This window comes from Pelodiscus sinensis, chromosome 1 (assembly GCF_052426305.1).
Source record: "Pelodiscus sinensis isolate ZL-2025 chromosome 1, ASM5242630v1, whole genome shotgun sequence".
NCBI classification, from domain to species: Eukaryota; Metazoa; Chordata; order Testudines; family Trionychidae; genus Pelodiscus; species Pelodiscus sinensis.
In genome coordinates this window covers 224,478,084-224,492,513 of record NC_143052.1, presented here as the reverse complement: position 1 = coordinate 224,492,513, position 14,430 = coordinate 224,478,084, and the positions used below count along the sequence as shown (strand labels likewise).

Genomic DNA, 14,430 nt, shown 5'->3' with positions numbered 1-14,430 from the left:
TAACTGGCCTGATTAGTTTATGTTGTAGGGTGAAAATTTCTGAAGCAGGCTATGATATCCTGTTAAGAACTCCAATCTAAATTCAGACTCTGGGAAAGGCACATAAACATAATACATGGTTATTCCCCTTCCCCACCAGTCTAGCCCATCAAAGGAAAGACATCACCCAGAATGGGAGGCAGGACAAGATACATTCAATGGTGCTAATGTCTCTGCTTTAATCCCCAGATGGACCACATCCTGCAGAGATACCTTCTTGAAGCTGACAGGCATATCACCACTTAACTGATAATTGATAATTGATGTCTGCTTTCTTTAAACGAAAAACAGGACTGTGTAGCACTTTAAAGACTAACAAGATGGTTTAATAGGTGATGAGCTTTTATGGGCCAGACCCACTTCCTCAGATCAAATAGTGGAAGAAAATTGTCACAACCATATATACCAAAGGATACAATTAAAAAAATGAACACATACGAAAAGGACAAATCAAATTTCAGAACAGAAACACGACAGTACAAATCAGCAATGGAAAATTAGACACCACTCTCTACAGAAAACCCACTGACTCATACAGTTAGTTACATGCCTCCAGCTCCCACCCAGAACACACCAGACGATCCATCATCTGTAGCCAAGCCCTTCGATACAACCGCATCTGCTCTAATCCCACTGACAGAGACCAGAAACTTCAGGATCTCTATCAAACCTCAACTATAACCTGAGTTATAAGCCTCAACTACCCACCCAGAGAAATAAAAAAGCAAATTGAAAGAGCCAGACGAATACCTAGAAACCATCTACTCCAAGACAGACCCAAGAAAACCAACAATAGAACACCACTTGTCATCACCTACAGCCCCCAACTTAAACCTGTCCAACACATTATCAATAAACTACAGCCTATACTGGAACAGGATACTAAACTCCGAGAGGCTCTGGGAGACAGACCCATAGTCTCCTATAGACAACCACCTAACCTCAAGATGATTCTTACCAACAACCACAGGACATACCACACTAATACCAACCCTGGCACCTTCCCTTGCAACAAACCCCGTTGCCAGCTTTGTCCACATATTCACTCTGCTGATACCATTATTGGACCCAATCAAGTGAGTTATAAGATCAAGAACACATATCCCTGCGCATACAGATATATAATTTATGCTATCATGTGCCGAAAGTGTCCGTCCGCTATGTACATTGGACAAACGTCTCAGACACTTCGCCAAAGGATCAATGCCCACAAAACAGATATCAGACAGTATCACAAAGAAAAAACAGTTTCTTGCCATTTCAACCGGAAAGGACATTGTCTCAACGACTTGATTACCTGCATCCTGCTTCAAAGACCTTTTAAGACTTCACTTCAAAGAGAATCCTCTGAACTGTCATTCATGCTTAAATTCGACACTTTACATGCATATTTGAATAAAGACGCTAATTATCTTACCCATTACAAAGATACCTTCCCCAATTATCACCTCTAATATCATTATCTCACAGACATTTACCTCCCCCCCCCATCCCCCTCCCTCCCTCCCACTTCTGTTCTGAAATTTGATTTGTCCTTTTCCTGTGTGTTCATATTTTTAATTGTATCCTTTGGTATATATGGTTGTGACAATTTTCTTCGACTATTTGATCTGAGGAAGTGGGTCTGGCCTACAAAAGCTCATCACCTATTAAACCATCTTGTTAGTCTTTAAAGTGCTACATAGTCCTGTTTTTTGTTTCAGCTGCACCAGACTAACACGGCTACATTTCTACCACTATTCTGCTTTGTTTAAATACTTGTTTTACTGTAACTTTATAGTATTGCTTCTTATCTTGCCTTACTATTAGCATCTATCCAGGGGATCTGGGATCATCCCTCCTCCCATCACTTTGATCTGCCCATTGAGCATCCTATATAACTAGTTGTAACCTATTGTTTGGCAGTGTTCACTGAGCTTAGCAAGTGACACTCCATCCAGCGCGCTGTGTGTAATAAACTCTCCTGCTTGCTTCACATACGGTGTCCAGATTCTATTCCTTCAATGTATTGATTTGCATGTTAAAGTTTTAATATCCTTTTTTGTCCACTTGAGACCAGTTATGGTGTTCATATCCCTATAGTACAGAGAGCAGCTCCATGTTAGGATATGGAAGTAAACCAATAAAACAACAACAAAACACATATTGTGGAGGATTTTGTGTGTATGTGTGGGAATGTAAAATTTTTCTCCAAAATATTGTATTTACTAGTTATAATTGGTAGTAGGACCCTTTTATTGTTGATGGTGTGGGAGGTGGCTAATGGCCAAGGTTTATGTTTTGGAGTTGGCAACCCTAACTGTAATGTGGCCTTCAGGGGCAACTGTAAACAAACAAAGATGTATTCCCTGAACCATGCCCTAACACTTTAAAACAGAAGTGTTTTGAATCACCTCTGTTAATAAAGGGAGGAAATAGAGCTGGGGTGCTGGAATTAATTGTATAATTGTATAATTTCTACGCTGAGCTTATCAAATTTTGTTTCAGAAATGAGTTGTACTATAGTCACATTTACTTTGAATTCCATTCACTTCGGTTCCTTTCTTGCACTGTTTAAAGGCACTCTTGAAAGCACAGCCTTTGGGGAAACTCCTTACCTGTGTTTCACATGCATTTTTTGCAATATCATGATCATTGTCTGAAAGGCAGTCAGTGCTTTGCTCAATCATTCAGTAGTGGGGTTTCCAGGGATGACTGTACTGTACCAATAAACATGCATGAAACAATTCTCAACCAAAGCTGATTGCTAGCATTTCCTTTTCACTTTCATTAGTTCTCTTCATAGTTTAGTCAGTGTTCTGGAAGCATTACCACTATCTAAACATATTGGCAGAAGGATGGCCCTTAGATTTACAGAAGCTTTTTGCCTGTTTCATTTACAACATGATGTATTAAAGATGTGATATAGACAAAGCCTTCAGAAAATCATGGCTTTTCGTTTAAAAATTTTGATATAAGTCAAATTTCATGCGCTGTGCACAGCTGCTGAGTCCCCTACAATTGCTATGAATTCTCCTAGGAAAAAATGGTCATCTCTGCTGAGGCCATGGCTGCTCATAAGGGGGACAGGGCCAGTACCAGCCTTGAAAGGGGCAGGGAAGTAGTGAGCCAGTCCTATCCCCACTGGTTATAGGGTGTCTCATCACATGGTTCTGGCCAGCCCCGGCCTAGGACAAGCATAGGGGCCTAGCTCATTGGATGTGGTAGATATAGATTCTGGACTCAGCTTCGGTAATTTCTCTTCAAGGTCTGTTATGAGCCATGGTGCAAGGGGAGGGGTTGAATCTGGGCTTCTAACTGCCACATTGTCCGCCCTACTCCCTTCTCCCCAATGGCCAACTGAAAACAGCACAGTAGCCTGGGCTGAAGCTGAGCACAGAGCATGCTGGGTCCCCATGCCTGTGCCTTGTGATTAGATACTATCTTCTCATAGTCCTCAGGATAGTTCTATCCGGCCACTTTGTGCCCTCTCCTGAATCTGGTGGGCTCAGTACACCTCCAAAAGCAGCCATAGCCTCACTGGGAATGTCCACTTCTGCCTAGCAGCTACAGGGAAAAAGCTCATTTCACTGTTTCCAGGCAGTCCCTGAAATTGTGACATACAAATGGGCGTGATATACAGAGGCGGGCTGGTAAGAGATAACTCTTTATTGCCTATCCTCAGTCATACGACATGGATCAGACTAACAGAAGGTTAAACCAACAAGAGTCAGTATACACCGAGTCCAACAGCTTTGATTACACAAGACAAAAGGCTTCACAGCTGCCCTTTTTATGTCAATTTAGTCTTTGTGCAGGGTACTTTACAAACACTTTTTGTTTAGCATAATATAGTATTACTAGCCACATCTACCTAGAAAAGAATAACAAGTTCCTTTTGCCTTTAGGAAACCTGCAGTGCAACGATGCGACAGCCTAATTTAATCTATTCATGATTCCAATATAATGCAGAGAAGAAAACATGTTAAGAATAAATCATATGAATTATAAAACTCCTGCCTCTATAAAAGCAGAATACATTGACTCTAGGTTGGTACCTTCTTCTAAAACAATTAACATACCAAAGCATGCCTGTTAAACCAGCAAATGAGCAGGCAGCCCTTAGAATCAGATACTTTTGTGGGATGAGAAATATTTTTGTCTAACTACACCTTCATAGGAACATTTTTTAAATAGTGAAAGTGTAATAAGAATGAACCAAAAGCAGAAATTTTGCATATCAGAAATGGATTTGGGGATAAACACCATGGATGCGTCAGGAAAATACCTTCGGAACACATCTTGCACAAGTAGTGTCCAATATGACAAGCCAATAACATAAAAGGCGCCTCAAATGAATAATGTGACTGTCAGGTACAGAAAAAAGGGTGACACAAGATATCAAAATCAAAGATCATTTGTCACTCAAGATGACCTGCCGAAGGATTAGAAGAAAGAAAGTGCTGTCCATAAATGAAAGATATTTTTAATTCATTGTAACCAAAACTAAAGACCCAACTTTTTGAAGATATTCAGATGTTGCTCTATCAGTGCTGCAGTATCTATAGAGCTGAAAAAAGCATACAGCTGCCATAGTACTATTTCATGTGTTGTGTCTATGACATTAAATACCATGAATCAGCATAGTAAAAAGTAAACAGCAACCTAATCTCATTTGTAATATTTTTTAATTCTAAAAAGAACTGATATTTTCTTAACTTGAGAAGATATTGCATCTCACCTTTTTAGCATTGCACTGTTTAGATAGAAGGTTATTTACTGAACGATTACCAACAATTTGGGTGAACAATTCACAATGTAATTTCAGTCTATCTTTAGCAATTTCAGCCTATCTTTCTGTGAATTGTCTTTCAACAAGCTATGAATTTCCTGATGTTACTTCTCATACAGCTATATTTGCTGACCAATAATTGATCTGTAGCTTATTTGCAATCTTCATTCATTCAGAATTCAAGGTGTTGAACTTACTAGATCAAAGCTACTTCAAGTATGTCTGCAGATACTGCAATCTGATTGCAAGGTAGACCCTGAGGTAGTAGCAATTAATACAAATGGTTTTATCTTGAAACCTAATCTGGGAGACAAATTTAAAATTTTACATTTACATTGGAAGCAGTTTAGCTATGCATTCTCTTGGAATATTTTGATCTGTGATAATGTTAAGCACTAGGTTAGCAGCTTCATTACATACCTATAGTTCCAGTACACTTCTGTGCACCAAACAAGGCTTTTAATGTCTGAGTCTAGATGTAACTCCTGAGGGGTTCCTAATTCAAAATTTGCTTTTCAACATAGGCTCCAAATTCAGAAAACATTTGTCAGTAAAGATTTTCAACAAAACCATTACAGAAAGCAAACAAAATAAAAGGGACAGAAATACAGCTAAAACTGAGCATGTTTACAAACATGAACAAATATTCAAAGACAGTATTTGTTGTAGTCACCCAAATCACCGGAACATAAGATTGGCCATATTGGTTCAGACAAAAGGTCCATCTAACACCAAAGGTCCATCTAACCCGGTATTCTGTTTTCTGACTGTGGCCAATGCCAAGTGTCCCAGTGGGAATGAACAGAACAGGTAATCATCAAAGGTACATCTAGACAGCAGAGCTATTTTGGAATACCGGAAGTATCCCGAAAGAGCTATTCCATAGCTTTAAAGCAGCCTGTTATTTCAAAATATTTTTCTAAATAATGGGCACACTATTCCAGCATCCCTGCAAACCTCATTCCACAAGGGTTAAGGGACGTTATGGAATAGCACTTTATTTTGAAATTACCTTGAAATAAGCTACACCGTTTCCTTAGCTCAAATTGCCTAGCTTATTTAGAGGCAAGGGTGCAATGTAGACACACCCCAAGTGAGCCATTCCTTGTCACCTATTCCCAGTTATGGCAAACAGAGTCTAGGGACATCATCCCCTTCCACATATCCATCACTTCAGTAACAGGAAACTCAGATGATAAAAACATTTTAACATGACAAAAGGGGAAACTAAAACTGTTCACCCATCTTATGACAAGAATAATAAAACTCTTCTATGTGAAGATGTCATTAGAGTTCACCCCATGATAGATATGGATAATGGCATGACATTTGTTTCAACATACATATGCTATACTATCCAAAGATCTAATTCTAAACAGAAATGAATGATCATTGCAAAAAGAAGTATGATAGTAGTATGTAGAGATATCTCCAAACGAGTATAATCTAGCTAGCTCAAATAATAAGAGCAGTAAAGTCTTGGCAGTATGGGCTAGCAGCTCCAGTACATACCTATGGTTCTAATCGGCCTATATAGCTTGTGCTGCCTTGGCTTCATTGCTATTGTTATGTGAACTAACTAAATCAAAGCAGGCTCAGGTATGTCTGCAGATGCTGCAGTCTGATTGCACTGTAGACACTGAGGTGGTAAGAATTATAGTTTTATCCTGAAACCTATTTTGGGAGAAAAAAAATAAATTTTAAAATAACATGGAAGGCAGTTAGCTATGCATTCCCTTAGAATATTTTGCTCTGTGAGAATGTTAAACACACACACAACAGAGTTCAGCGGAGCATACAAATAAACATATGGAGCTCTGTCTTCTACAATATCTTCACCATCTGAGCATCAAAGTCCACTGTTCATTCACCTGAGCAATGGGCTTATAAAGCTTTAAAAGCTATGCCAACTCAATATCTGGAAAATCCAACCTCTGTTAATTTAATACTTTTATACAGAACATCTAGGCATCTTTTACACTGGATCATTAAAAAGGGATTTTAAAATATTTGTAAAAGATGTTCTACCAAAAAGTTAAATAAAAAGGATGAACACATAATTCTTTGCACAAAGCATTAGAAAATACTGTGATATTTTATTATTAAAAATGCTGCTGAAAAGTTTATACATATGTGTCCAGCCATATATATCTTCTATCATTACTTAAGGCAAAAACAAAAAATTGCAAAACAATAACAAAAGAAACCATTAAACCCTGCGTGCCTCTTAAGGTCAAGACTATAAGCCTGGGAAAGTTCTTGTTTTCTTTTCTTTACCACATATATTTTATCATTATTATAGAATGCTATGGAGATTCTATAAACCTTTTCCATTTATAAATTATACATCAAGTCAGATGGATTAAATTGACTTGGTCATAATTATTTGTAAAAGCTAAATTCATTCACTTACAGGAACTTTTTTTACCCAAATGTCACAAGCCTGACACATTACTGTACATATTGCTAGCAGAAGACAATTGGAAGTACTAAACAAATACTGTAATTCACATTACAAATATACCCAACTGATTATGATGCCAAGCATCACTGCCTTTTTCTAGAGTCATGAACTACTGCTTCTCAGCCGAGGCAATACATAGGTTGTGGAAATGGCTACTAAAAAGTCAGCTTTAATAAACATTATGGTATGGATCAGTGAAGAAGAATTTTTCCCATTTGCTATTAGATGTAAGTTGGGACTGTTGCTTCAACACTCTCTAACTTGTAGAACAAATCTGTCTTCTTTTGTGTTAAACATATTGGTCAGATAGAGCATTTTTACTGTTTTAAATCTCTTTTCATTTCTTTCAGAACCCACTTCTCTACCACACAGAACAAGGAGTTGTGCAGAGCCCACAGATTTTGATATCAGTGTCTACAATATTGTTTCATGGGCTGGCTATTCCAAAGTGTTTTATCACAAAGATAGAAGGCATCCTGTGTTAAGTTCTGTGTGGGACAGACTATCTAATGGTGTTGAGCCCAGTCTGGTACTGAAATAAAAGTACAAAATACATCTGAGATAGTCAAGCTCAAGTTCAGAGCAACTTTGTTCAAATATCTTTGGTTACTATCTCTTGACGATGCAGTCACTTTCTAAAGACAAAATATAAACAATCTTCATCAGTTAATAACCCATGTCTAGCTTCTCACACTTGAATCAGATGTTTACATGAAACTGGCAAACCTCTTGTGTAACAGCTGTGTTGCCCTTCATTTCCCAGTTAAGGGAGGGCAGGGGAGAATAGTAATTTAGCCTTTTCCTGAAAATGAAGCTGTCCAGAATTTTCATATACATTCACACAGAACACAATTGGCTACCTCTCCTAATAGCTCGCTACAATATTGCCTGATTTTTGTCACTGCTATGTAATTAACCAGCAAAAACAGTGTTTTCAAACAGGTATGCTCTTGATCACAATAATAAGATACGGGGTGAAAAACTCTTTGCATACAAATCAGTCATGATCTTACCACTTTTAAAAATCCAAACAAACCTCCCTCACCCCTTTCCTCTTTCCAGTTTCCTTTTTCGTCGGTTTGGCAAAGCTGAGTGGATGCTTCTTCAGCAAAAGCTCTTCTGAAGCTGCTGGTGAATATAGAGCTAGTTTTCCTCATAAAAGACTGACCAAGAGGCAGGTTTTTCCTTGCATTTGTCAGGGCACTAGATTGTGAAGTCAAGTCTTCCTAATGTATTAAAATAACCAACAACTACAAAACTGGACTCACTGTATTGTTGTTTCTTTGTTCAATTCAATAAGCTTAAAACATTAATTGTGATTTGCATTTTCTGATCCATCTCTGTGTTGCAATTTAATGAAGGCTAAAACAAAAATAAAAGGAAAGAAATCTAAATAAAACCCCAACTGTCTCCTAAGAATGCTTTCACATGCACTTGTGTAACCTGTAAGGGAAAATACGCAGGTCACACAGACAACTGTACTCTCTGTATGACACCATGTCCTCTTATAAATGAAACATGTTAAAAAAACCTCATGTTTTTGTTCACCACTAATAATTAAGAAGAAAATCCTCCATTTGGTCTGGAGGAAACCGAGGTGATATGACTAATGTATATACACATAGGTCACAACTGAAAGCACAATTTCTAAAAGGTCTTTTCAAACTGAAAACGTCAATAAAAGCCTTTTTTTAACTCACAGCTATGTACACTTTTTACAAAGTTTCTTTAAATATAGTTCAGGCTGGCAAGTCATCTCTTTGCACAGAACTATACATATTTTACTGCATAGTCCTCTTTTTTAATAATAAAATCCTATTTCCCCCTTCTGGTTACAGCTTCTTATGCTGGATAAAAGCCCATGGTGATGTCTTTGTTTTAACAAGGGCCATTCATGGTATGGCACATAAAGAATTGTTTTTTTTTAATTTCATATTTTAAAAAACTGTACAGTCACTGGCTTTGTGTTGCAGAAGATTCTGCTTCTGTTCGTTACTTTCAAAACACCCTTTCAAGTGATTTCTTCTGGCATCAACTTTCATTCAAAGCGGCTGAGATCTTAAGCAGTATCATAACAGCAATGTACATGTTTCACATTTCACAGGGTTTGAAGCTGATCTTTAATATCAGAGAGTTCCTATGGGAAGGATCAGTAAGAAAATAACGACTGCCATTTGTGTTTACTTTTTGTTGTTTTCAATAAGTTGTTCAATGGTGAATGCTCTTTCTCTACTTCTTTTTCTTCCAAGTGGCTTGTGGGATAAGAGGGGGAAATGGGAGAGCTATACCCTAGTGGTGGAATGTCCATGGGGTAAATTAGTACTGTTTTGTCCTCCACTGAAGGTGTTGAAAGTATGCAAAGGTTGCATTCCTGTTAATGTATTTGGAATCATTGTTATGGTGTTGGGTGTCATTAGTGGAATGTCATCTGGGGACCTCCTCAAAGTAAGGGTGTAGTCAGGTGGACAGGTTAGTCTCAGAGTGTCATGTGCCTGCAGCGATTCACACTCATGGTCATGCTCTAGTTGTTTCATCTGCAATGACATAATCTCTTCATTTTGTATATGAGCTATATCATTGGTTGTGTTCCTCTGGGGACTGGGGCGCCTGTGTGTCTCATGACGTCGCTTGTCTTTCTTGTAATACAATGCAGCAAAAGCTAAAATGTTGAGGAATAACAAAGATGCCCCCACTGCAATGGTGACACTCAGCTCCGTGGAGTAATCTCGCTTATTTTCGATCAGAACTGTTGTATCCTCTGGGGCTGTTTTGTGAGTGTCCTTTGAATGTTTAGTGTTGGCTGGTGTCATGGCTGGGCGTTTGGTTGCTGGCCAGAGCTTTCCAGGAGAACGTCTGGTGACATAAGGAAATGATGTCATATCAGGAGGTGGCACCTTAGTTGTTGTGGAAACATACTGAAATATTTCATTTAGGTTGTGCAAATGTGGTACGAGTTCCAACCAGAAGGCAACTTTTGTTGCTCGATAGTGATCCCGAACTCTGGGTTTCAGGCCAATGTGCAGATAGAGCTGGTCTTTAGGGTTATATTTAGACCAGGCCACTTCTTCAAACCGGTTGGGTTTTGTATGGATGAACTTTGTGTCCTGTGGAACAGGCTGGTTTGGATCTCTACAACAGTAAAAAAAACAAACAAATCAATATTACACACAATGAAGAAATGAACTCTGCTTTATCTGACAATAATTAACAGAGACTGAAGACAGCTAAATTTAACGCTGCAGTAGGCATAATTAAAAACACATTACTATACAGTAAATATGAAGTATTACAGTAGTTCTCTATATATAGAATAGAAAATAGGACCTGATCTTACTCCTTCTGAAACCAGCTTAAATTTTGGCAATGGCTTCAATGATTCGGTCCTATCGATGAATTTTTGAGAGGTACCAAGCACCTGAACCAGTGAGAGCTGTAGGTGCTCAGGAAGTCTGAGGATTTGACTTTAGCTCTGTGTATCAGGTACATGATGCAGTTGTTAGAGACTGACTTTTAACAAGAACCAGACTGTGATTATAATGGAACAATGACAAAATGCACTAGCCAAAGACCAGCCTAATGCCTTTTATGTTGGTATATAATAATGATATATACAGTGTAGTACATAATAAGAACAATCACCATAAGAATGGTATACAATAACTTTAAACCATTGTGATATAGGGCTAAAATGTGTATTGGTATGTGACAAATATTTCTATCTTTTGCATTAAGACATTACTTTTTGAGACGACAGTATATTAAACACTACTAACTATAGTATCACAGGCTTTGAACACGTCCAAACTTCTTAGGATGGAAGCGGGGAGAGAAATTAGTACTAGTCCAACTACTTCTACAGCAGCTCTGAGTAGATCCCTTAAGAGACAATATTAAATCTTACAAGTCCAAACATTAAATTTGTATTTCTACTATCCTCCCAGTGTTATACATTTAAGGACATCTTCTAATATTAACAATGCCTTAAAACTATATTGAACTTTCCATACAAATCTATTCATATCTGACTTTTTTTCAAGAGATGTTGGCCTTTAAATTAGCAGGGGAAATTAACATAACAGTTCAATCTGTGCAAATCTTTTAACAATAACCTGACTGTTCTTCCCTTTGAAACATGAAAGCTGTATCTAGCTAGTTAGATATTCCATATTTTTGGAAGGTGAGGACTTTAGAAGGCAAAGCATATAATCTATGCTTAATAATATATCATCCCATGGTATATAATGTATCTTCTATGCATTATACTGACTTTTCTTTTCTCCATTCCATATGTATTTGTTTATCTTTTTCAAAAATCAATCTAGTCTTTTTCCTTTTCTACTAATGTGCTTTTATTTAAATTAAAGGGATGCCCTGATACAATATTACAGTTTTAAAGGCTTTTTTTATTATTTCTTTTTTTTAAATGCCCAGGAGATTATTACATTTTCCCAAGGTTCCTTTGTTGTTCATGAAGTGTCATTTCCTTATGCTAGAATGAGGCTGACATTTAGCTTTAATAATCCAAAGATGCTTTTATTTACCTGCTAACCAGTGGCAATTTGCCTTTGAATTTAATCAAGTAAAATGCAATTAAAAACGGTATTCTGAATCAAATCCTCTTTTGTTTTAGTTTCTTTGCATATTATTCTGTACCACATTCCTGCCATCTCCTGAAGATATACGTTGAGCAGTCCAGAAGAGACGTGTTCAGATTTTATTCTTTTAAGAAGTATCTATGAGCCACAATTTGATCGCATATTACTAGTTACCCCTTGACTGAAGCTAAGGTAGAATTTTCTCTTTCCAAGCAACACTGTGAAGGATTTCATGAGCTGCCACTCTGAGAAACTGTAGCATGTATTTGAAAAGGAAATAAAGTATTCCTTTTGTTCTCAAAGAATAGAGATGAGGATTTGCCAAATCCAGCCAAGTAGGCATTAGCTTGATACAATAGATGTACTACAGTTCTTTTGGACACAAGGCAAGAATTCTAAAAGCTGGATAAACTTGCACCGATTATAAAAGCACAAGTCAATTTCTCCCATCAGAAACCCAAAAGCCTAGAACAGCTATAGCAGCAAATCAGTCATATTTTCTATCCTCTTTCTTAAGCACATGCTGTTCCAATTCATAGCTCTAAAAACTCTGGGCCATATTCTGCCATGTAGGTGCAAAAAGAGTAAAAATGAAGCCAACAGATGCAAGTTAGTTGTGTTCAAAAAACTAAACCCAAGGGATATGAAAGCACTCAGCACCTCATGAAACATAGGGTCAGGGTCATGGGCTGGTTCCATTCACTATTCTTCATCTACTTCATCCCTCCCTCTATGTATATAAGTGAAGGTATAGGCTTCTTATGTGACCATAAAGTGACATCGTGACCCTTCTGAAGTCAATGGAAATGTTGCTATTGAATTCAAGTGGTTCGGGATTTTGTCTATAAAATGCCAGAAAGACTACTTTACCCCATAGTGTCATTTTGGAGGTAATGTGTTCAGTGTGTAAATGAGTGCAGAATTTTGACCATAGTGATTACAAAGATTAAAAAAAATAAAAACAAAACCCCACTGGCATGTTTTTAGATTTCACTAACCATCCCTTCTCTCACCCCTGCATCCTCTTCAAAGAGTTGGATTGTGTAATCAGTATGGGGAAAACTCCCATAACATCCTCTGACTCTGAATGAAAAGGGGTGGGCAGTATGTAGGGGAGTAGAGCCTCACTTTGTAGGAACTTCTTACATGCTAATGTGAAGGAGTGTGAACAGGGGATGAAAGATCTGTTGATATGAGGAAACTCATGCCCTGTGCCTCATGTCATGCAATAGTCTGAAATAACCTGTCCCACATGCAGCTTTGTGCTCAGTTGTATGTCAAAATACCAAAATACCAAAAGACATATAAAACTATTGGAATGCTCAAAGAAGCCCACTCCAGAGAAGATTACTACACACCAAACTCTTCAGATGTGAAAATAGTTGAACTCTTGCTCTGTGCATTTTCAGATGAGTGTTTGCAGAAGGAGCTTAAATTAACGTGAGTAGAAATACAATTTATGTAACTATTTTTGTAGGAACAGAAAATTGGGTATTTGTTACAGCAGCATGAGATTACAACATTTTAGGTCAGAAAGTCTTTTTCCTCAGATGGAAGACAATTCATTCGGGTTATTATTTGTTATCGTTATTTATATAATGCCACACACATGCATAGCTCATGTATCTGCATAGTTAACTTTCACCAGGCAATTAGTCATTCACTTGACTTTGGACCTTTCACTTGGCACTGTCCCTCCGCTTCCTGTTTTGTAATTCTAGCCTTTCATTTGACCTTTGGGACCTAGAGAGAGTCTGTAAGCTCATCCATGTTTTTATGAAACAAAAACAACTGCTGGAATGCTTCCTGAACAATGCAGAAAATCAGAATAATACTTTTTTGCATTTTTATACCTTTTGTAGCCAAGAATTTTAGAACATTTCAATCTGATGCATGAATGATTGTTTTCAATGTCCCTCTGAGTTAATGTTACTATCCCCAGGGTTTCAGGTGGGGATAGTGAAGTACAAGCACACCAAGGCCTGGTCTACGCCAGGGGATAAGTTTGAATTAAGATATGCATCTTCAGCTATGTTAATTGTGTAGCTTAAGTCAAAGTATCTTAACTAGAATTTTGGTGCTCTCCACAATGGGATGTTAAAGGGAACATACTTTCTCTTTGATTTCGTAGCAACAGGACTACCGGCATCAACAGGAGTGCCTTCTCAGTTCCAATGAGCATGTCTTCACTAGACCCACTAATTCGAACCCCAGAAGATTGACTGTGGCTGTTTTGATCTTATCTGTAGTGTAGACATGGCCCAAGTGACTTGCTCAAAGTTTTATACAAAATCTGACAGCGCTAAGCATTCCTGTTCGCAATTCTATGCTTTAGCCTAGACACCATTCTTCTTTCCATACAATTGCTAGAATAGAATTATGGATCAGTGTTTACTTTCTACTAATGATAATTATTGTTAAGTGTTTTCCCTCTAGATTTTCTCTACCTCAGGAATCTAGGAGGAAAAGGGAATGTTTGCCACCACAGTATCCTCGGGTTAGAATCTGAGAATAGTTTCTTGTGTCATTTGGCATCTAGCCATTTTCCCTGACTCAAACTG

General features: G+C 37.8%; 1 protein-coding gene across 3 annotated transcripts in view; it reads right to left on the bottom strand.

Annotated features, from left to right (window-relative positions):
• Window positions 1-1,710: 1,710 nt before the first annotated feature.
• The window catches only part of NLGN4X (neuroligin 4 X-linked), a 246,436-nt gene continuing 233,716 nt past the window's right edge, over window positions 1,711-14,430 (bottom strand). For 2 of the 3 annotated variants that reach the window (XM_006114116.5, XM_075915432.2), the window contains exon 7: window positions 1,711-10,403. In XM_006114116.5, the coding sequence (XP_006114178.3) occupies window positions 9,557-10,403 (847 nt within the window). In that variant the 3' untranslated portion in view covers window positions 1,711-9,556. The remainder of the gene's footprint in view (window positions 10,404-14,430) is intronic. The other variant, XM_006114118.5, reaches the window with a different exon arrangement.